At 46.5% G+C, this 24,512-nt stretch overlaps 1 protein-coding gene across 2 annotated transcripts in view; it reads right to left on the reverse strand.

Annotated features, from left to right (window-relative positions):
- The window catches only part of NCEH1 (neutral cholesterol ester hydrolase 1), a 58,469-nt gene extending 37,653 nt beyond the window's left edge, over positions 1-20,816 (reverse strand). For both annotated transcript variants that reach the window (XM_055308568.1, XM_055308567.1), the window contains exon 1: positions 20,619-20,816. In XM_055308568.1, the coding sequence (XP_055164543.1) occupies positions 20,619-20,756 (138 nt within the window). In that variant the 5' untranslated portion in view covers positions 20,757-20,816. The remainder of the gene's footprint in view (positions 1-20,618) is intronic.
- Between the last annotated feature and the right edge of the window lie 3,696 nt (positions 20,817-24,512).

A 24,512-nucleotide genomic window follows, 5' to 3' on the forward strand; every position in this document is an offset into this window, starting at 1 on the left:
TCTCTCAGTCTGTATCTCTCATGAATAAATAAATAAATCTTTAAAAAAATGTTTAATATACAGGGGTGTCTGGCTGGCTCAGTTGGAAGAGCATGCAACTCTTCAACTTGGGGTCATTTTTTTTTCATACAAACAATATGCCTAATTGACAGTGCTCTAACCCCAAATCTGGATAATAATAAATGAAACCAAGACATAAAATTAGAAATATTTGAAAAAAAAAGAAATATTTGATTGTGGGTCTTGTTTATTCTGCATCTTAGATTACGATGATGGATAGAAGCAGTTTAGAAAGCAATGACAAGGAACGTGGGAATTATGGAAAACCTGAGGGGGACTTATGGGTTCTCTCAAGGACTGCAGAAGTTCATGAACTTATTTCTTTTTTAAAATGTCTATTCCTTTCAAAGCAATAAAAATAAAATAGAATTTTTTTCCCTTCAAAACACACAGATTTCCTTATTCTTAATTTGAATGTAGTCTTCTTGTCTGAGGTAATTATGGTCATTCTTGGGGGATTACAAAAGAAATGGGGGAGGCACCTAGGTGGCTCAGTGGTTAAGTGTCTGCCTTCAGCTCAGATTGTGGTCCCAGGAACCCAGAGTCGAGTCCTGCATCGGGCTCCCTGCATGGAGCCTGCTTCTCCCTCTGCCTGTGTCTCTGCCTCTCTCTCTCTGTATGTGTCTCTCATGAATAAATGGATAAAATCTTAAAAAAAAAATAAAAAAGAAATGGGGGATGAAGATTAATTTTTTTCTGATTTAATAAACTGGGTTGGGGGATCCCTGGGTGGCTCAGCAGTTTGGTGCCTGCCTTTGGCCCAGGGTCTGATCCTGGAGTCCCGGGATCGAGTCCCACATTGGGCTCCCTGCATGGAGCCTGCTTCTCCCTCTGCCTGTGTCTCTGCCTCTCTCTCTCTGTGTGTGTGACTATCATAAATAAAATAAATAAATAAATAAAAATAAACTGGGTTGGAGTTGGAAGACAAAAGGGAAATAAGTTTTTTTAAAGATGTACTTATTTGAGAGAGAGCATGTGTGCATGCATGTCTGCGTGCACACATAAGTGGGGGGGACGGGGAGGGGCAGAGGAAGAGAATCTCAAGCAGACTCCCCATTGCGCTCAGAGCCCAACTGGGGGCTTGATCCCCCAACCCATGAATGAGGTCATGACCTGGGCCGAAACCAAGACTTGGATGCTTAACCAACTGAGCCTCCCAAGTGTCCCACCCCATTTTTTTTCCCCCAAAAGAACATGTTAAAGAGAATATAATACAATTTGATGTAGTATAAGTCTGAAAGAAAGTCTAAGCGGCCTAAATACTGCCTCCTTCACCAGCACTCCCCAAAGATGCCAGGGAGTGGGCTATTTATAACTGTTAGAATGACAGGTGCCCAGTACTATGCTAAGGGTCACTGGTCCTTCTTCTTGAGGTTGACAGATGTGTTAAACACCTGGAGGTGCTCTGGACACACAGGGCCCTACAATACAAGCAGGGGTGGGAGCTGACAATCCTTTCACATAAACTGAAAACCAAAGCAACTCCCCGGGCATGAAAAAGACTTGACCCTTGCAAAGAAGGAGGGAGTTCACATGTATATGATCCAACATGTCAACCAGGGACTAACGTATTGTTTTGAAACTGCTTTCAGAGACTTTGGTTCACTCCTTTGTATACTTTTTTTTTTAAGATTTTATTTATTCATGTGAGAGAGAGAGAGAGAGAGAGAGAGAGAGAGAGAGGGAGGGAGGGAGGGAGAGGCAGAGACACAGGCAGAGGGAGAAGCAGGTTCCATGCAGGGAGCCCAACGTGGGACTCGATCCAGGGTCTCCAGGATCAGGCCCTGGGCTGAAGGCAGTGCTAAACCACTGAGCCACCCGGGCTGCCCCCTTTGTATACTCTTAATGAAGACAAATCTTCTTTCCCAGAGGTTGAACCTAATTTCTGGAAAAGTCAAAGTCCCCCTAAATAACAAGGTGTGTAATCAAGCTGAGGATGGCCCTTTGTTCATAAACAAGGTGAGACTATAACGCAATGAGACTGATGCTCATGCATACCTCGGGGAATGGCCAGGAATCACATTCCTGTCGAAATGTTCCAGACATGTTCCGAGTACTAGCTAGCGATGGTGTCACCAGTACATTAAACTTAGAGGAGGACACTTGGAGGAACAGGCACTCTGCGAACAAGCCCCTATTTTCCTTTGTAGGGTATTGTAGAAAACATCAACGATTTCCAAAGAAATTACAGTTAAATAAGGCATCCATATAAGCTGTTAAGTTTTTAAAAGTCAATTGCAGGGGCTCCTGGGTGGCTCAGTGGTTGAGCATCTGCCTCTGGCTCAGGTCATGACCCGGAGCCTGGGATCGAGTCCCATATCGAGCTCCCTACAGGAAGCCTGCTTCTCCCTCCGCCTGTGTCTCTGCCTCCCTGTGTGTCTCTCATGAATAAATAAATAAAATCTTAAAAAAAAAAGTCAATTGCCATTGACCCTTGAACAATGCGGGAGTTAGAGGCACCAAACCATCAGCATGGTCAGAAATCTGCCTGTAGCTTCTGACTCCTCCCAAACTTAACTATGAATAGCCTACTGGTGGCCAGAAGACCTACCAATAATGGTTGATTAACACCTATTTCCTATGTTGTATGTCTTATAGACTGTATTCTTACAATAAAGTAAGCTAGAAGAAAGAAAATGTGATTAAGAAAATCATAAGGAAGAAAAAAATACATTTAGAGTACTGTAGTGAAAAATAAATCCATGTGCAAGTAGACCTGCACAGTTCCAACCTGTGTTGTTCAATGGTCCGCCCACTGCACCGTAGTTCATGTTGGGAAGGGTATAAAACAACTGGCATTCTCTCACACTGCTATGATCCGTATATAGGAAAATAACTTGGCAATCAGAAACAAGAACTGTAAAAAATATTTATACCCTTCGATATGCTAGTTCTAATTTGGGGCAATCACTTGAGGAAAAACTCTAAAAACAAAACGATTATATACTCAGCTATGGTCACTGCAACATTATTTCTTTCCTTTTCTTTTTTAAAGATTTTTATTTATTTATTCATGAGAGACACACAGAGAGAGAAGCAGAGACACAGGCGGAGGGAGAAGCAGGCTACATGCAGGGAGCCCGACGTGGGACTCGATCCCAGGACTACAGGGTCACGTCCTGGGCCAAAGGCAGGTGCTCAACCACTGAGCCCCCCAGGCCGCCCACAGCAACATTATTTCTAATCACAAGTAACTAGTCTAAGTGTCTGATAAAGGGAAATAGCTTAAAAATGGCACATGCTCTTGGATACATCCATTCCAGAAGGAAGGGAATACCACACAGGAATAATCTGGCAAATCCTTCTGGTAAGTCATCAGTAAAAGAAGTTGTGCGTAGAACTGTGTGTATAGTGTGACAGCGTCTAACAAAAGCCATTAATACGCAACCAGAGACTGAAGGAAACAGAACGAAGAGCAAACGGTGGCTGCGTGTAGGGGAGGCTGTAGCTGAGTTGTTCTATTTTCTACGTTTTCTACAGCGTGATCATACACTTCTTCTGGCATAAAAAATAAGAATTCAATCCTCTAATGTGCTCAAGGAATTAGGTTTCTATGGGAAAACATTTTAAAGCAGCTGTGACAGCCGGAGATTATACAACTTAGAACATACTCCACCCTCTGGTAACCACCTACTATACAAACACCTCTTACCTACTCCTAGTCCTACACACTACTTCCCTGTACGCACCTGCGCCTGCACAACCTGTCTTGCCCGCGCGGTATATACCTTCCCCAAGGATACAGAAGGCTGAACGTCTGTTATTGGGATTTCTCCTTTTCACAACCAAACTCATGTTCATCCTTTAGGGTCCATCGCAAATGCCCTCCCCTCTGGAGCACCCTGGCCCGCTCACTCCGCAGTCACTCCTGCCTCCGCCCTCTCTAGTCCTTGGATAAAGCTTCTGCTTCTGATACTTGTGGAAATGGAGAGTAATCATGTAACATCCACCTCCTTCACTTTTATTCCCCTGGGGCTGGCATAGGCCTGGTATGGCCTGGTACAGTAACCAGCGCTCACCGTAGTTGGGGATGGATTAACACAGTGTAGACGAGGTTTCCTTTCATCCTCACTTCTAAGTCCGTTGCTTTCTCAAAAAAAAAAAAAAAAAGCAGCTTACCCCTGATTCATTTTTCTACTTGGTCTCTTCATGAACAGGAATGGGAATCCAGGGCAAAGGCCAGCACATCTTGCTGGGTGCTGCGTGTGATGAGTCACTGAACCCTACTCCTGAGACCAGTAGCACCCTGCATGTCCACTAACTCGAACTGAAATAAAAACTTGAAAGAAAAACAAAACAAAAAAGACAAAAGCCAGCACTTTTCACTGCTGGTCCTGTTAATGACGCCTAATTCGAGAAGTGGGACGGACAAGGCACCAAACTTCCAGTCAGGACACTTCCACCACTGTCTTTACAGTAAAAGCTGTCCAGGGACTTGGGGTCAGTCACCACTCATTCACTCAGCAAATATGTGAGTATTCACTCCACGCCAGGTACTTTTTGGGAGTCGGGTACAGGGTGGTGAAGCCCACAGACACACTCCCTCCCCCCACAGGGCCGCCAGCCTGGCAAGGAAGACACAGTGACTTGGGAGCCCAGTGACTTAGGAGCGATGAAACAGACGATTCCCAATAGCGCCTGTCCTCTGGAGGGAAAGAACAGGTGGAGGGTGAGCCGAGGAGGTCAACACTAGAGGTCTCTAACCATAGACCAACCCTCTGAGGAGCACCAGGAAGCTTCTGTCTCAAGGCACCACAGCTCTCAAGAACTGCACGGTTTGTTTCAAACTTTAAACAAAGAATGACTTTTCTGAAGCAGTGCTCTGGGGACACAATGGGAAAGACTGACTTAAGTTTTTTGTTTAAGACAAAAAAAAAAAAGCCCTACTAAATCCAAATAACAGTGGCAAAATACATTGTTTGCTCTCAAATTATATATTTGGCCACCAAAATTTAAGTGCTATCCTACAGGTTTGTAACAGAACCTAAATTTTTTTGTACTATTTTTTATTTTTTTAAAGATTTTATTTATTTATTCATGAGAGGTACAGAGAGAGAGAGAGAGAGAGGCAGAGACACAGGCAGAGGGAGAAGCAGGCTCCATGCAGGGAGCCCAACGTGGGACTCGATCCCGGGTCTCCAGGATTGCGCCCTGGGCCAAAGGCAGGTGCTAAACCGCTGAGCATCCCCAGGGATCCCACAGAATATTTTTAATAAGCAGTTTAAAGCTTTATCTCACCAAGTAGTACTTATTCTTGAAAAACCATACTCTTGCATGTTTTCATATTTTTATTATTAGCTTACCTAGAGTTAGTAGTTAGTATAATTAAAACAGTGAAATGTATCTTAACACAAGCCTGGGACTAGTCCTACCCACGGTTCAGTTACATAAAGACCTTCTTATACCTTTCAGAGTCTCAGTAGAAGTAGTTCCCGGTGGGTGTCATGCTGCCCCACCTCAGAATGGAACTCAGAAACTTCCCACCTGCTGTTTTCCTGCAATGCCCTTACTTCTCCAGACTGTCTGATGCATTTCTTTATATCCTTTCAGACTCAAAAAATGGATGGTGGGGGAATGGCATAAAGACATTTACATGCTGACAACACCCGAACGGAAGTCCAACTTTTAAAGCAGTTAAAGTTCTATGATTTACCCAAAAATAGGCTTTTATGATTTGCCCAAAAATGGGCTCTTCTGGAGTCAAGAAATCACATTTTTAGAGTAATTGTAAATCACTGCCAAGCAGATTCCTTCCGTAGACATAACCAACAACAATGTTCTCATTTTTATCCAAACTATCTTCATTTAAGTTGCAGAAATATGCAAATTTGAATTTGCTATGTGAGGAAATAAGACCAACAAGTTATTGGTTTTGGTCCGTAAGAGCTTCTGTGGCTGCTACCGAAGGCTCGAATCTAGCACATGGTGTACCCTAAAAACTATTGGCCCACTGTTCTTGACAAAAGCATAGTATGTGCATTTAAATGGCATACTAGTAACTACAAAATTAGTAGGCATCAATCTACAAGGAAGAAAGTTTAATATTTATCTGATGTGCACCTCATTTTGAAGCAGACAGGAAATAAGCTACTTGACTTGTAAGAGTCTACCTTTTAAGATAGGTTTCCACATAGATGAACAACCAGTATAAATTTAAAATTAGTTTTTTTTGGGGGGGGGAATTAGCTAGTTTGCTTTTTATTTCCACCTTTATAATTTTTTAAGTATTTTTTTTAATTTTTTAAGCAAGCTCCACACCCAGCATGGAGCTCGAACTCATGACCCCCACACCCAGCATGGAGCTCGAACTCATGACCCCAAGATCAAGAGTCATCTGCTCAACTGACTGAGGTAGCCTAATTTTTAGGCACCTAAATTTTTTAAACAAATATTTTTTAATCTATTAGTTATAAGTATATAATTTTATATATTTTATATATATAGCTATTTAGTACCTCAGCACTGTCTATCAATAACCCCTATCTCAGGTTTTAATCATAAGCTGCAAAGTTTATTTTGGCTCTTTCCTGTCAGAAATGATAGTTTAATATGATGAACAATACCAGTCATAACGTTTGTTTTGGCAGACATCCTTGGAATCATTCCAACAGGTTACAGGTTGAGACGCTGAAACGAAAAATCCACAGTTGCTTGGGAGTATGTCTTGTGGCTGATACACTGAGGATGTAGAGCTGATGGGCCCCATTCCATCCTCACATCCCTCCAACTCTCAGGAGAATCCAACTCAGTTGACCACCCTCTCCTGGTACTACTCTCTTTGCTGGTTTCTCTGACACTCTATTTCCCCAGTTTTCCTCGCTGTTCCCTGACTGCTCTGTCCCCTTTGTTGGCATCACCTCTTCCCAGACCTAAAACTACTCTCTTCTCGTTCAACATTGTTTCTTTAGGGGATTTCATGTCTTTACAGGATCTCAATTATTGTCAGCCTGCCAACAGATTTCTCCATATTCACTCCATTTTCTTGCCATGTATTTTTGGCACGGGACTGTAGTTCCAGGAAGGCCAAGTGCCGTTTGTTTTGAGAATTCCTATAACCCCAGTGCCCAGTGTGTGGCTGTTAACGAATGATAGAGGCCATCGTGCCTTTCTTCTCTCGTGGGGGCCAACTGAAGACATCTGCCTTTTATAACTTCAGAAGTCAAAGTCATCTTTTCCACAGTTCCCAGCTAGATCTCTAGGCTCAAAAGACGGCAATCATTTGAGCAAATCCAAAGCCCTTTGTTGAGAATAAGATCAACCCTGCTTGCAAGTCCTTCTTCACCACTTTCACAATGTGGCAAGATGGCCCACCACTGAGACAGAATTCAAATAAAGGATTTTAATTTATATAACAAAATGTCATGTCCCCAACGGTACCTTAGGCACCGAAAGTCTTAAGGAACTCTTTTTAGGTGATAATGATAGTCTAAAAGGAATTGCTACCTTGGCAAACTCCAATGGAGATCTTTGATATAAGACAGCGAAAGCCTAGAGACATTCAATTTCTTTGACTTTTAGAGCATCAACTCCAAAGGCAGAGAGCCTGAATGAGACTTTTGGCTCTGGGTGTGTGCCGTGGGCAAGATACGCAACCCCTCTGTTCCTTCATTCACAACACAGGAATAATAATAGTACTGACAGGACTGTTATAAAGACTGAGTCTATACATAAAATGGTTAGAACAGTAGGAGTTAGCTATGATGATGATGATTCATAGATCTATTCGGTTAGAACATAGGCAAACTAAGCCTACAGACTTCAAAACTTTAAACACAGGAGGAAGTGTTTAGTTCTTGCTTTATGGCAAGCACTGTGCTAAGCATGTTATACGTGCAATCACATATAGTCCAGATAACAAGCCTCAAAGGAAGCACTGTCATTATCTCACTTTTCTAGAAGACAGAACTAAGGTTAGAGTTCAAGTGACTTGCCCAACTAGTTTCACAATGAGTTAGTGCCAAAGCTGGGAGTTAAACCAAGCAGCCAAAAAAAAAAATAACAATAATAATAATGATAATAAAATAAAATAAAAATAAAAATAAAAATAAACCAAGAAGCCACAGCCAACAGAAGTCCAAGTGAAGAGCTATCCATAAGGAGATACCTCTATAAGGGGCATATCAATACGCACGAGGATCTGCATCTTAAGTGCAGAAATCCAGTCTGCTAGTAAGAGCAATAGCAGACTGACAAGAATAACAGTGAAAATAGAAGAGTATCAAAACAGCCATATTACTATTGGAGTATACTGTCGACAGCTGTCAAAAATCAGACCTGGACTATACATATCTCTTGTGCCAGGTACTGCCCCAAGTCCTTAACATATCACCTAATGCGTGATAATGACGACGAACAACCAGTAAAGCTTTATGCAGATCGCCTCATGCAGTGTTCATACCATATGGGTTAAGTCTCACAACCATGTCCATGATCAAGAAACAAACTCAGAGGTTAAATACATTCTTCAAGGCCACATGGCTAGAACAGCTCAGAGTCTGGATCTGAACAGAGATCTCCCCGACCCCAAAATCCATGCTCTTACGCACTACGAAAATGATCCCCCAAACTTGATTAAAAAAAAAAAACAGTATTGTGAAGGGCTTTTTGTGTGTGTGCAAAATAAAGATCTGTAAATTCGGGACTCGCTGCATAGTCTAAGATTCAAAATACACATTAGTATGGTGGGTGTTCTGAACTGTTTCACAATGAAAAAGAGAAATCCGGGCAGCCCGGTGGCGCAGCGGTTTAGCACCGCCTTCAGTCCAGGGCCTGATCCTGGAGACCCGGGATCGAGTCCCACGTCAGGCTCCCTGAATGGAGCCTGCTTCTCCCTCTGCCTGTGTCTCTGCCTCTCTCTCTCTCTCCTCTCTGTGTGTCTCTCATGAATAAATAAAATAAAATCTTAAAAAAAGAGAGAGAAAGAGAGAGAGAAATCCTGGTTAGCTCTCCGTGGAACTCATTCTTTCCCAGCCTCATCTAACCACAGAACCTCTTCGATGGGCATATATATTAAAATCCAGGACTAAAATTTTGAAGGCATAATACATTAAATCCTCTAGGGCTGAACTTTGTAAATACATGCTACCTCCCCGTGTGATGCTTTCTGGATGTGGATCATTTCAGAGTGCAGGGGAAGGAACGGGAGGAGGGAAGACTGAACAATCATAATACGAAGCTGCGGAATACCGTGGGAAGGGCTGTGGAGTCCAGCAGACCTGGTTCACAGCCAGTAGTCAGTAACCCCTGCCGGTGCTTGCGTTTATTATTCAGCAAATGGACCCATCATTACTCCCCTCTCTGCCAGTCATCTTGTTCTATTAAAAGCAGATCATTGGCTACAAGCAGAATTGAGCCGGTGTGCTAAGAAAGTCAAGGAAATAGGAATTACTGTCGCCACGGACTTGCTTCTCACTTCCAGGGAAGAGCTGTGCCACATGAAATGGAAGGGCCTGCCAGCAGGGACCGAGTGACCCTCACAAGTGAGGCATAAACTAGGAGGAGGGAGATAAACATCGTGCATTTTGGAAGAGCAGGCTTCAGAACAGCCAAAGAAAAAGTATTTTGGACCCCAGAAGCAGGGACGTTGTTATGGGGCAGCCAGCACAGAAGACGGCCGGTCAAATTAATTTTGCATGAAGCATTTGGCGATTATCTGTTCAAGAGGAAAAGGGAAAGACAGACATCGAGGGGATGTGGGAATTCACTGGGGATGGCCTAATGCGTGACTAGAAGCCGGCAGGTAAAGTCCTTATGAATTCAAAAACAAGCATCAGGGGATTCCTGGGGGGCTCAGCAGTTTGGTGCCTGCCTTCGGCCCAGGGCCTGATCCTGGAGACGCGGGATCGAGTCCCACATGGGGCTTCCTGCATGGAGCCTGCTTCTCCCTCTGCCTGTGTCTCTGCCTTTCTCTCTCTCTCTGTCTCTCATGAGTAAATAAATCTTTAAAAAAAAAAAAAGCATCAATCTGCAACAAGTATGAGGAAGTTAGAAACCCAAGAACAGTGAGGCTTGCAAAAAGCAGTTGCAAAGGGCAACAACAACAAAATAACCCATTTGAGGGTAAGTTCAGAGTCAGAGGCGCATGGAAGCACGAAGTCTGCTCTTTGGGGCAAATAAAGTAAGCAGAACCATGAGTTCCTGTATTTCTTGATGATGAAGGATCTTCAAACCAGAACCAACCCCTAAAACAGGTAAGCGGGAAATTATGTCTACGATGGTTGAGAAAGCCTAGCATGTGGCGGGGAGCTTGTCCATAAAGAAACATCAAGCTAAGGAAGGAGAAGTGCAGGGGCCACACACACGTGGATGCCAGCAGAGCATAAAGGACAGAGAGATTAAGGCTGACTGGGAAAAAAGGGAAGTTTCCAAAAGAGATCATTTTTGAGTGGGTGTTGAAAGATGTGTGGGACGTTAGCCAAAGTCCGCGGGTGGGAGGGCAAAGGGGGGCAGAGGTAACAGGAAGAAAGTTGTCAGATACACAAGTGTGCAGACTTTGTGGGGACTCTGAGGCTGGATTCACTAGTGTGGGACTGGCCGGGCAGGTGCCAGGTGCCGAGTACGGAAATGGGGCCAGGGGGACAGGGGGTGAGGGAAGAGGTGAGGGAAGGGGTGGGGGCGGCTCCCTGGAGGGCTTCCCGGTCAGATCTGAGCAGAATAAGGAGCCCAGGAATCATTCTACAGCTTTGACTTGATTTTGCCAGATAAAAGTGGACTGAGCCTCTCTGTCCAGATTTGAGAATAATTCTGGTTTAAAACAGTTGTCCTAATGAATGAATAAATAAAAAATCTTTAAAAAAAAAACCAACAGTTGTCCTGGTATGATCATTAAGAAGCGGCCTCTATCACTCTTAAATACGTGCTGGTTTGGACAGTAACTTCTAGGACTACCTAGATACATGTCACTTGGGGACTATCTATCTATGTTTAATAGCAATAATAACAAACTTGTAATTAAATAGTTATAAACTGGGGATCCCTGGGTGGCTCAGCGGTTTGGCCCAGGGCGCGATCCTGGAGTCCTGGGATCGAGTCCCACGTCGGGCTCCCGGCATGGAGCCCGCTTCTCCCTCCTCCTGTGTCTCTGCCTCTCTCTCTCTCTTATAGATAATAAATAAATAAATAAATAAATAAATAAATAAATAAATAAATAAATCTTTTTAAAAAATTAATAGTTATAAACTGCAGGGAAGAGAGCTCCCCAACAGGTGTGCCCCAAATGGGTTACAGGTGGGCCGCAAGACATGGATGCTGAAGTGTTTCGTGGAGACAAAAACTCAAACCCATTTTTTTTATAGCTCCTCAAAATTTATCAGCCTGCATATCCTCCTTGAGAACCACTTGTATCATCTTCTACATAAATAAATCCTGTGAGTTCTAGCACTCAAGCCCATGCAGACTGATTCCCTCCTTATTTCCTCCACTCTCCCCTGGCACACGCTTAGAAATGTAATCAAGTCTACGGCATGAAAAAAAGATTGGGAAAGACTACTCTAGATTAATTTAAACGTGGGAGCTCAAAAAAAAAAAAGGTGCAGATTCAGGGACCTAGTGACAAAGTGAGCGTGAGCAGTCCCACGTGCACGGCTGGAGCCACAAAAGGTGGGTCACGAACACAGCCCCCGAGACAAAACGGGAAACTCCACCAGGGAGGACTCTGCTCTCAGGCCAGCCGGACTCAGCAAGGGAGAGCAGGAAAGTAGGAGGCCAGAACAGTTGATTCTAGTCTCTGTTTTGCCAGGATGCACTAATTATGTGATCTTGAGGATGTCCTTGAGCTTTTTGAACCCCGGTTTCCTCACTTGATAAATGCACGTCATTTATGCCAGCCGGTGATCCATTATAAAAATAACATGAAGCGTGAGGCGCCTGGCTGGCTCAGCTGGTGGAACATGTGACTCTGGGATGGTGAGCTCAAGCCCCACATTGGGCAAGACAGTGTACTTAAAAAAAAAAAAAAGTAAAACACAAGGTTTTGTTTTTTTTTAAGATTTATTTTATTTGAGAGAGAGAGAGAGAGGCAAGGGAGGGGCAGAGAGAGTCTTAAGCAGATTCCTCACTAAACACAGAGCTAGATGTGGGGCTTGATCCCATGACCCTGAGATCGTGACCTGAGCTGAAACCAAGAGTCAGATGCCTGGGTGGTGTCACAAAACGGAATTTTTTTTTTTTTTAATGATGTATGCCTGGGTGGCTCTGTGGTCAAGCATCTGCCTTTGGCTCAGGGCATGTCCCAGAATCCGGGATCAAGTCCTGCATTGGGCTCCTGTTTCTCCCTCTGCCTATGTCTCTGCCTCTCTGTGTGTCTCTCATGAGTAAGTAAAATCTTTTTTTAAAAAAATGAGATAAGTGAAACCCTTTGTAAAAGCTGGGGCACTGTGTGAATGTAAAATTTAATAAAAAGATGAGGTTCATCAGGGTCTCCTCTCTCTTAGGGCTCACCTCCTCTTCCTGTGTCGACCCAGGTACCCACTGGGGTGTCCCTGATAGGCTTCTTCAAGCTTACTCTCACTCCATGCACATCCATTCCCATGACTTGCACCACCACTCATTCATCGACCCTCCAAAATCCATGTCTGCAGCCCAACTCTCTCTCTCTCTCTCTCTCTCTCTCTCTCTCTCTCTCGGGCTCTGGTCTTGTACATGCAAACTATTTACAAAAAGCTGTCCTGGACTAGTCCCATAGCCACGCAAAACAAGGTCCCAAACTCTACTATCTTCACTTTCAGATCTGCTTTCCCTCCATGAGGGTCACCATCGTGATGGTCCATGCCCGCACCCAGGCTCTGCCTCAGGAGCCACCTCTGCCTCCCTTCTCTCCTTCAGCCCATCAGCCAGTCTGTCAGCTTCACTGCAAGTTCGTGCTCTCACCTCTCTTCTGGATTACTTCCTCAGGGGACTCTCACCTCCATTTACTTTAAGCTCCAGTCTCTACACTATCACTGAGAAAGACTGTTCTAGAACACGGACTTGGCTATGCGATTTCCTTGTTAAAAGTCTCTCAGTGGCTCCTTTCTCGGCCCACAGAGCCCTTCACTACCCCGCCTGCGCTTCCTTCCAGCCTTACCTCTCTGAGGTCTACACCACTTCTAGTTCCCCAGCCATCATCCTGTCCCGTTGGCATGTCCCTTCTGGTTGGAATGCTCTTCCAACCTCCTTCCGGCCCCTCCCCACCTCCTCCACTTGGCTCCTGCGGAAAGGCAAGCTAGTGCAGTGGTTAAGCTCTTCAGCTCACAGTGAGGCAGGCAGGAGTTGAATCGTGATTCTACCTCTCATCAACTGTGTCATCTTGAGCAAGTGATTCTTCTTTGCATTTCAGTCTCCTCCTTTGTAAGATGAGGGGAATAAGAACATCCACCTCATAGAATTATAGGATGGACTCCATGAATTACATGCAAAAACCACAGCACAGTATCTGGCACAGTAAAGCCTCGCTATATACTCTAGAGATGTTAGGGTTTGTTTTTTTTTATTGCAAACAATCAACCTTGATAACTCAGGTTAGATGCCAGCGAGAAAGGGCAACAGTCCTCAATGCCCTCTGCCTGGGTCGACATTAGAGCAACCCATAAGGCCTCTGTCTGTAACTCTTGTCGTTCAAGAACACCCTCTGGGTAACCACCAATAAATAGACTTATCTCCCCTTCACCCCACTGTAAATGCCTCAAGATTAGGTGTGCGTCTTTCTCATTTTGTTTTGCCAGTTCTCAGCACTGGTGTTCAGTTAATATTTTTTGAATGAGTGATGACTTCCAAAGGGTAGGATTTTAATTTTATTTTGGAAACCCTGAAAGATAGGTTATTAAAATTTTGGACACAAATTAGGTAGAGACTACAGCTAGGTTTGCCACTTGGAAATTCAATTACATTTCTTAATTCTTTTTAAACATAAAACAGGGTAGATAAGTAATGGTCCCACACGCCATTTCATTTGGCAGTGGAAATACATACTCAGTATTTTAAAAGAAGTCATTGTGGGATCCCTGGGTGGCACAGCGGTTTGGCGCCTGCCTTTGGCCCAGGGCGCTATCCTGGAGACCCGGGATCGAGTCCCACATCGGGCTCCCGGTGCATGGAGCCTGCTTCTCCCTCTGCCTGTGTCTCTGCCTCTCTCTCTCTCTCTCTCTCATAAATAAATAAAAATTAAAAAAAATAAAATAAAGATAAAAAAAAAGAAGTCATTGTGCATTAGCAGACCATTTAAGAACAATTATCGTGCTTCTGCACCTCACAGAAATGTCTTCAGGTCAAGCCCAAGTCCTACGTTAGAAATAGAACTTCCCACTAAAATAAAGTGCTATAGCATTCTTGTGCTGAGGGCTATATTTGTAGTTCTAGGGAAAATAAAAAGGAAAACTATTAATCAGGCCTTGTCTAACACACCCGGTTAAAATCAATCAGAATCAATTGAATCAATTGATTCAATCAGACCTTAATTTTTAAAAAATATTTATGGATTGATTTTAGAAAGAGAGAAAGGAGGGAGATGGACAGAGGTAGAAGGAGAGAAAGAGAATCTTCGGCAGGCTCCACACAGAGCGCGGGGTCCCACGCAGGGCTCGATCCCATGACCCGGAGATCATGACCTGAGCCAAAATCAAGAGTTGGTCACTAAGCCTACTGAGCCACCCAGGGGCCCACCCCGAAAGTATTCGTAAAGCTTGTCTGCTACCAGGTATTGATAAAAATTCCATCAAGTCAGCTAAAAATGATCGAGATTGGCAAAATCTCTAATGTACACGAAGAAATATGTATCGTAGCAAGTCTACAAGGCGGTGGCCAAAACTTATTATTTACCCATGTTTTGGGGTCGAATTTACCTGACAGTAGCAAATGTTCCAGCTCACAAATGGTTACGTAAAAGGTTAGCAAATTGGAGTTCTGCAAGGCATCCAGCTCAGCGGGACCGAACCCTCACCCGCACAGCCCGAAAGCGCATCATGCACTTTGATATTTGGGGACACGTTACAAGGTGAAAAACCTGTTCAACTAGTTCAACAGCACTGTTATCCCTAAGAACAGGAGGAAAAGTTCTGCAAAAACATCGATTTCAACAACCTGTTTTGCAGTTATGTCATTAAAAAGATACGCAGGAGAGGGGCGCCCGGGTGGCTCAGCTGGTTAAGCAGCCCCCTCCTGATTTCGGCTCAGGTCATGACCTCGGCATCATGGGATCAAGCCCCGCATGGGGCTCTGAGCTCCTTCTGGAGTCTGCTTGTCCCTCTGCTCCTCCCCAACTTGCACCCACTCTCTCTCTCTCTCTCAAATAAATAAACAAATAAACAAATAAGTAAATAAAATCTTCAAAAAAAAAAGATACATTGTAGAGGAACTAGTAAATTGAGAAATGATCAAAGTAAGCTCAGCCCAGCCTAGCCCTTGCTCTGAACTCCCTCTAGATACCTGATGCCTTCAGCCACCATCTTTACCTTCCTCTAAACCGTGCATAACCTCTCCCTCCTCTGAGCTTCTGGAACTGTGCCTCTTCAGTAATGCTCACCTGCAACGACCTTTTTAATAGCTGTATATTAATGTGTCTTCTGCATTCCATCAAGTTATAGGTTCCTTTAGGTCAGTTTGGCATCTTCCCAAACCTCCCCCCCATGAAGCATGCCACCGTGATAGCTATATCAGGGGATCCAGGATGCCTTTTTTTGTTTTGTTTTGTTTTTAAGAAATTTGCTTTTCTTATAGAACAATTACTAAAATAGGAATCACATTGCGGGGGGGGTATGCACATCAATTCCTCTTTACAAGTAGGAAACCTACAAAAAATTTTAAATAATTTCTTATCACTACATATTCATTGTAGAAAAGCTAGAAAATATAGAAATGAAAATTGAAGATATAACCCTATGGCCCAGAAAAAAAAAAAGCACTACTATATTAAGTTACGCCCTTCTGCTTTTTCTCTGAGTTTAGATAGATATAGACATATGTTTATGTGTGTTTTGGTATACAAGTATTATAAATGGGATAATGGTATATATATGCTCTTTTGTTGCATTTTCCCACTTAACATACAGTACAAGTCTTTCGTAGGTCATTTAACGTTATTTTACAACCTAAATGTTTTGACTGTACAGTATTTTAAAAAGCATGTTCCATGATTTATGTAATCTTTTATTTTTCTTGCTTTCATTTTTTAAAAATAATGCTGCAAAAGAGAAAGAAAAGAAAGAAAACAAGGTGGCTAACTGTTCCCCCATATTTCTTATGAAACAGCAGTGCTGGGGCGCCTGGGGGGCTTAGTCTGTTGAGCAACCAACTCTCAATTTCACCTCAAGTCATGGTCTCGAGGGTCCTGGGATCAAGCCCCATGCCTGGCTCTGCACTCAGGGTGGAGTCTGCTTGAAATTCTCTTCCTCTCTCTCTCAAAATAAATAAAATCTTTAAAAAAAAAAGAAAGAAAAAAGCAGTGCTTTTGGACTAGTTGAGCAAGGTTTCTGACCCTGTAAAATATTTCCATCTTTACAGCTATAGTTTTGCCTGTATCACTGGTGACTTTAATTCATAATGAAGGACTGGTGGGTCAAAGAATAAACATATTTCTACTGCTTCCAACGCATACTGCCAAACTCAGCAGTGTACACTTCTCAGTATCTTCACCTGTCCTGGTTTTACCATTTTGAAAAACCTTTCCTTGCACAGCATTTAAAAATCAGTCTCTAGGACCTCCCAAACTCCCTGCGTTTGTCCCTCCAGTCTCTTGCTGACCAGTCTTCTCCACTGCCACTCCCAAGCCTTTTGTTTGCGCTTTTCCACAGTTCACGTCTTACGAAGGCTTTGCTCTAACACTGAAATTTGCCTACCTAGTACTTTATGCCCTTCGACTCTTACAGTCAAACTGCCAATCAACTAATCCGATAAACTAATCCATGCTGATGTGAAACGGCTCATTCCCAGCGACATGTGTCCAATATAACCAGCACAATTTAAGGGCTATACATCATCTCATCTGCAATGCATTTTATTTACCTTAAAGAGCAGTGGTTCTCGAGGTTTCCTGCACACAGAAATCACCTGGGGAGCTTTTGAAACTACTGGATGCCTGGGACTCACCTCCCAGAGATTCTGCATAAATCTGGTATAGGATAGAACTTGAGCATCAGGATTCTTAAAGTTCCCTAGGTGATTTTAATGCAGCATCTGGGTTTGAGATGGACATTAGAGAAAGATCTCAGGTAGCTTCTTCTTAGGTAATACTGGAGGATGCCAAGGCGGGGGGGGGGGGAGTACAATGAACAAAATCTCAATAATCTGACTCATCTGCATAAGATACAGGAGATAAGAGTGGGCAAGAGGTGCAGCATTTGCCAATGACACGGAATAAAAGTAGCATTCATAGTTCTTGATGCTGGGCACGTGCCGGCTGTGCTAAGAAGTAGGCCACGCTTCCCCGCTGAAGTGGCTTCATTGGCTTTTGTAATTGAGCGAATTGCTTGGGTAACAAACTTGATGCCATGCAATTTAGTGGTGGCGCTCCAGGTTTCAAGGAGATAAGTCGCTTCTAGTTTACATTTGTTTTACTGTTTCAAGAAAGTTGGGCAATCTCCCAGATTTTCTCCACAATCCACAGCAGAACTTCGAAAGAACTCTGAGAGGAATAACCACAAGTTCCAGGCATTTAAATACATTACTGGGGGCGCACCTGGGTGGCTCAGTGATTTGAGGGTCCGTCCACCTTTGGCTCAGGTCGTGATCCCGGGGTCCTGGGATAGAGTCCTGCAACAGGCTCTCCTCGGGGTGCCTGCTTCTCCCTCTGCCTGTGTCTCTGCCTCTCTCTCTCTGTGTGTGTCTCATGAATAAATAAATAAAATCTTTTAAAAAAATACATTACTGAAGCTCATAGAAACCTTGTAAGGTAGATGTCAACCCTATTTTACAGGAACAAAACAGAGGAGAAGAGAAGGTTAGTAAACTGCCTGGCCTCGAAGCCAGAGGGTGGCCTGGTTGGGATGAGACCCAGCAGGCAGCCTCATACATACTTACAGTGTGTCAAGTCACATTGCCTTTTCCCCCAGGCAATTTGAAGTGACAGTGATGTTACTAAATTGCTTTACTGGGTAGAATGTGCTTCCATGTGGTCTGAATGATCTTTCTGGTATTTCACAGCTTAGAAGAAAAGAGATGAGAGCCACTTCTGTGCAAACCCACTCTCCAGCCACAGTGTCAAGTGAGGATACTTGGCTACCTCATTTATCTCTGTGACCGGGCTCTACACATAGTATCATTCCCAAACACCAGATCACAGGGTCCAAAGGCCTTGCCTCTGATTGGGTTGCCACCCTATAGTTGGGGAAGAATGGCTTTTCTCCAAAACTGGCTTTTCCCAAATTATACATGATGGGGAGGACTCCTTTGGTGACCTGAAATCTGAGAATGATCTCTGCAGCCAACATGGCAGTTTCTTTTTTCATGTTTTTCTTATTCTTCTTACTGTTGAAGGTCATTATAACCCACCCAGGTAAAGACCACTGTCACTCCCAAACTGCGTAATTTTGGAAGGAAGAGAGGGACTGCAGGGCTTCCTACAGGAAGACTGCCTTTCTTGAGAGAAAAAAAAAAAAACCGCTAGAGAAGGAGATGGTCATTCTTCCACCATGTCAGCATGACAGACAGCAGGAGGGAAGGAAGGGGATCTATAACTTCATAGACCATCCCTACCAGACAACAGGGGACTTTGGGGTGCAAAATATGGCTGGTTTTAAGAAAAACAAATTCCTGGGATGCCTGGCTGGCTAAGTCAGTGGTGCATGTGGCTCTGGATCTTGGGGCTATGAGTTTGAGCCCCACCTTGGATGTAGAGATCACTCGAAAAGAAATTATTTTAAAAAATTAATTTAAAAAAAATCCCTGGTAGGAAAGCGCTACAAGGGATTAAGGGGCCTACTTAAGGGGCCTTTTGATAGGACAAAAGGAACATCAACCCTCTAGGAAAATCATGATCCGCCCCCCCCCTTCTCTTTCTCTAGTCATTCCTGAAAAAAAAGGTTACAAAATAACCTGAGATTAAGGAGGGTTAGAATAATAGGGCCCAGCTTTGGCTGCAGCTTGTGCTTTAGATTTTAGATTCTCTGGCACTAAAATTAATGTCTCTTACTATTGAACAAAGTGCAGGCCGTTATGGGGGAAAAAGACATTCCTACGCACCCTATAATAGAAACGTCACCCCGCCAGGGCAGGCAGGAGGCCCTTGGCTCCGGCGAAGATTATCTCCTCGACAATCGAGGGCATAAAATAAGTGCTGCGGGGCAGGCAGGGAACAGGTGCACCTGCGCACCTGCCGCCCCCGCGCCCCGGCCTCCTGCCTCCTCCCGGGCCTGAGCCACTAAGCTGCGGGCGGGAAGCGCCAGCTCCGAGCTGTCGCTCCAGGCTCTGCCCCCGCGGCTGCCCCGCAGCACAGGGCTCCGCGAGCAGGGGGCCTGGGGGTGGGGCGCCGGAGATCCGCCCGGTCCCGCCCGCAGGCCTCCCTGGAACCCGGGCTCGCGCTCTGCAGCCCCGACGCAGGAAAGAAAACGGGGACCGAGGACGGGGGAGGGGGGGATGCAAAATGCAAATGTCAATTCCTTGCAAACCAAGGACGAGGAGGGGTTGGCGGGGGGGGGGGTGGGGTGTCGTAAGGACCGACGGAGCGGGTGAGCAGTTGTCCAGCTGTAGGCAAGACCTCCACGGCCACCCCACCGGCGCAGGCGGGAGGATAGAGACCTGCCTCCCCCGCAGGGAAGCGCGGGCCTGAGGATAGAGACCTGCCCCCACCGCAGGGAAGCGCGGGCCTGTGGATAGAGACCTGCCTCCCCCCAACCCCGCAGGGAAGCACGGGCCTGAGGATAGAGACCTGCCTCCCCCCAACCCCGCAGGGAAGCGCGGGCAGGAGGATAGAGACCTGCCTCCCCCCAACCCCGCAAGGAAGCACGGCGGGCGGGGAAGGATAGAGACCTGCCCCCCTCGCAGGGAAGCACGGGCCTGAGGATAGAGACCTGCCCCCGCCCCCCCTCCGCAAGGAAGCGGGGGGCCTGAGGATAGAGACCTGCCTCCCCCGCAGGGAAGCGCGACACCCTACACGCGCAGCGCAGCCCGAGCCACCCCAACAGTCGACCGCCTGGGGCAGCCCGGGCGGCTCAGCAGTTCAGCGTCTGCCTTTGGCCCAGGGCGTGACCCCGGAGTCCCGGGATCAACTCCCACATCAGGCTCTGCCTGGGTCTCTGCCTCTTTCAGGCTTTCTCATGGATAAATAAAATTTTTTTAAAAAGCGGGGCTGGGGGAGGGGCAGCCCGGGTGGCCCAGCGGTTCAGCGCCGCCTTGGGCCCAGGGCGTGACCCCGGGTCCCGGGATCGAGTCCCGCGTCGGGGTCCCTGCAGGGAGCCTGCTCCTCCCTCCGCCGGTGTCTCCGCGTCTCTCTCTGTCTCTGCCTCTCTCTGTGTCTCATGAATAAATAAAACCTTAAAAAAAAAAAAAAAAAGCCCGACCGCCTGATCGCGTTCGAGAAATGCGCGTCCGGGGGCCCCGCTCCGGGCTCCGGGCTCCGGGCTCCGGGCTCCGGGCTGCGGGGCGCGTCTCACCACTTGCTGCGCGCTCCGGAAAGTGGCGTCCAGCAGCATCAGCTTCCAGGGGTCCGACACGGAGCCGGGCAGCGGGATGTAGACGTAGTAGGCCGCCAGGGCGGCCAGCGCGGTGAGCAGGACGCAGGACGCCCTCATGGTGCCCGGCAGCCCGGCTCGCGGAGGCCAGGGGGGCGCGGGGCCGGCGGTCTCGGCTGGTCTCGGCGGGTCTCGGCGGGGTCGGCGGCGGGGCCGCGGGGCCCGGGCCCGGGAGCCAATCAGACGCGGCGCCGGGAGGAAGTGGGAGCGCGGCCGCCTCCCTCCGCGTCCTTGGCGAGCGCCGCCGCGCCCCGGGCTCCAGGGGCTCCGCGGCTGCGGGCGCCGCACAGCGGGCCCTGGCGGACGCAGGCCCGCCCTGCACCCCGCGCTGGGTGGGGGTGGGGGTGGGGGGCTCTGCAGACGCCCCAGCCCCAGGTCCCCTCTGCAGGCTCCCCAGCCCCAGGTCCCCTCTGCAGGCTCCCCAGCCCCAGGTCCCCTCTGCAGGCTCCCCAGCCTGGAGGGCCCCTCTACAGGGTCCTCAGCCCCAGGTCCCCTCTACAGGAGGTCCCCTCTGCAGGCTCCCCAGCCCCAGGTCCCCTCTGCAGGCTCCCCAGCCTGGAGGGCCCCCTCCTCAGCCCCAGGTCCCCTCTGCAGGCGCCCCAGCCCCAGGTTCCCTCTGCAGGCTCCCCAGCCCCAGGTCCCCTCTGCAGGCTCCCCAGCCTAGAGGGCCCCCTCCTCAGCCCCAGGTCCCCCCTGCAGGCGCCCCAGCCCCAGGTCCCCTCTGCAGGCTCCCCAGCCCCAGGTCCCCTCTGCAGGCTCCCCAGCCTGGAGGTCCCCTCTACAGGAGGTCCCCTCTGCAGGCTCCCCAGCCCCAGGTCCCCTCTGCAGGCTCCCCAGCCTGGAGGGCCCCCTCCTCAGCCCCAGGTCCCCTCTGCAGGCTCCCCAGCCCCAGGTTCCCTCTGCAGGCTCCCCAGCCCCAGGTCCACTCTGCAGGCTCCCCAGCCTGGAGGCCCCCCTTCTCAGCCCCAGGTCCCCTCTGCAGGCTCCCCAGCCTGGAGGTCCCCTCTGCAGGCTCCCCAGCCCCAGGTCCCCTCTGCAGGAGGTCCCCTCTGCAGGCTCCCCAGCTCCAGGTCCCCTCTGCAGGCTCCCCAGCCCCAGGTCCCCTCTGCAGGAGGTCCCCTCTGCAGGCTCCCCAGCCTGGAGGTCCCCAAGGATGCGCAAAGCCGCGGGGGGTTGGGGGGCATCCTGGCTCAAAATGGACAGCCCGAGAAAGAGAATAAAAATCCTCGGTCTTCTAGAGCCAGACATGCAATAGGATGTAAATGCTAGCTGATGTGTCATGCAAAATAAGAGAGAGAGACAGAGAGATTCCTATAGCTCAATCAGTGACATGCCTGTGGTCTACCTAGCATCCAAGTCTTGGTTTCCCACCTCGTTCGCCAATAAAAAGGAACCTGGACTCTGCTGGCTCTTTGGAGAAAAGCTTGATTCCAAGGCTGGGACCAGTGAAGTACAAGGCGGGTCGGTTGTGCGAGAAGCTAAGGAAGCGCTCAAAAATGATGGGACTGATCAGAAAGACACAGGGGACCGCCTGAAGTATCTCCCAATGGCTAAAGCTGGGCAATCTTAACATCCAAATAAATAATTAGTGGGTTACAAATAACATAAAATCCAGGAATTTATTACACATGAATAAAAATAAACAGGGAAATGCCACCTGATAAAATAATTCTTTCAATGGGTCAAGGATAGCAGAAAAAGCATTTGAATCCAGATTTCCCATGGGGGAGAGGGTGGGTGTAGAATGGGGCAAAAAACTCCAGCAGCAGAATTACCACCAGGGATTCCCAAAGGAAAACATTTGGAAGAACTGTTTTAGGGAGGTGATAAGAGAACAGCTCCAAACTTACTGGACACGGCCTCAAAACACCTGGCACGTATAATCTCGAGCCTTAAGATAGCCATTTAGATTGAGTCTGATTCAAGGAAGTGAAATAGTCCCAATAATTTGGGACTGATAATGAGATTTTTAGGAGAACATGTGTTTCTTGTTCAGAATTGGAAGGAAACATTCATGTGAAGGGCAACACTTCAACGGTATTTCAAGCATTCAAGTTCGAGGTCACTGTTTTGTATCTTTTGTTGTTGTTGTTGTAGCTACCGCTTAAGCACATGACTCTAAACAGAAAAGGATGTGTATGTTTGTGGGTGAATGTATAGGGTATAAGGTTAAAAGCAAATCTTTATGGGCGATTAGAAATAATCCCAGAGATATCAACCAAACTGACCACTGAATTAATCTGTTTTCAGGCCATCTGTAAAATAATTCAAAGTTTTACCTTGTAGGTTTTGATGTTTTCTTCCTGGCTTTTGACTTGCGCTCATAAAATCGTACATCTTAGAGCTGGTGACAAACCACAACAAACCCACCACATCTGACTCATCCTTCCTTTCTTGAGCAGTAGTAACAAGCTCAGTCTTAGGATGAAACTCTCGAGGCCCAGAGCAGCTGGCTCGCAGTCCTCTAGTTTGTAAGTGATGGAACCAATATTTAGTCCCCCCGCCTCCCTGTACAGGACAGTTTCCCTTAAGTAGGACACTAAGAGATAGAAACCAAGAAGGAACAAAGAAACCACAATAGCTCTCTGTGCTTCTTCTGTAAATCTTAAAATTAAAAAAAAATGGGGCCACTTTGAGACAAATGCAAATGCCTTCAGTACTTGTTTCTAATACTTCATCCGTTCATTCAACCGATACACCTGGCCTATACTGGGAGATGAAGGAGGGAGGCAAGACAATAAGGTCTCTGCTCTTTTTGATTTTACATGCTTGGTGTGATGGTGGTGGTGGGGAGAATGTAGGAAAGATAAAGATTCTCTGCAGAAAGGTACAAGTTGGGGGCTTTGACCAGAGATTTTTATTGCCTAAAATCGGGCACATTCCATTTTCTAAAAATTCCTGTGCTCTCCGGGGAACTGAATGTTATTTTGGTGTCCTTGGTGGATCTGCCTACGAGAAAAGTGTGGTCCACGTAGATGACTGGGCATGGTTGTTGGTCCTGGGGTGTATCTGATGGAAGGTCGTGACCTGGTAGCGATCAGGGGCTCAGGCAATCAGTCATCTGTGAATTTGAATATCATCTTCAAATAAATTCCAAAGTCCTTTTCTAGGCTAGTCTGGCTGTTGCTGCCTGCCTCTGTGATCACCGCTTGTCCTCCCCGCCTGTCTTCTATGCTGCAGCCACACTGGCTTCCCTCCTATCAGATGTACTAGGGCTTTTCTGCCTCGGGATCTTTCTATGTGTCACATTCTGTGCTATTTCCTCTGCCTGGCACTCTGCCCCCTGCTTTGCATCCTAGTTGTCTCATTCCTATTATTGAGATATCTGCTTAGATGTCAATTCCTCAGAGTGACAATATTTAATAAAGTTCAGGATGCAGTTGGGCCCTGAAGCTTGTAAGTACCTTCTGTAACTGCTAACTGACCACCCAGCAGTGGGATTCTATCTTTGTCACAAAGCGAATTTAAAGGATCCACCCCTGAGTAAAGATGGAAATGAGTTAGATGGAAAGAGAGTTATGTTGTTGGGTATTCATATCCTGAAGGAATGTGTTTTATAAAGCACTTTTCAAAATTTCTGAAAATACTGAGTTGATTTTATTTCAGAATCTTGTTTCGGAAAGTCTATTGAACATTATTTGCCTGCTTAAAAGCTAGTCTTTTTAGGAGTGTTCTGGTTAAGCATCTTTTTTCCACTTAACATTTTTTTTTTTTTCAGATTGTCAGACCGATGCAAACAACTATGGGTAATCTATTTGAGGCTTGTCTTCCTATAATCCCTGAGAAAGTGATTTCATACATTTTTTGTTATAAAAT

This window comes from Nyctereutes procyonoides, unplaced genomic scaffold, assembly GCF_905146905.1.
Source record: "Nyctereutes procyonoides isolate TBG_1078 unplaced genomic scaffold, NYPRO_anot_genome, whole genome shotgun sequence".
Lineage (NCBI taxonomy): Eukaryota > Metazoa > Chordata > Mammalia > Carnivora > Canidae > Nyctereutes > Nyctereutes procyonoides.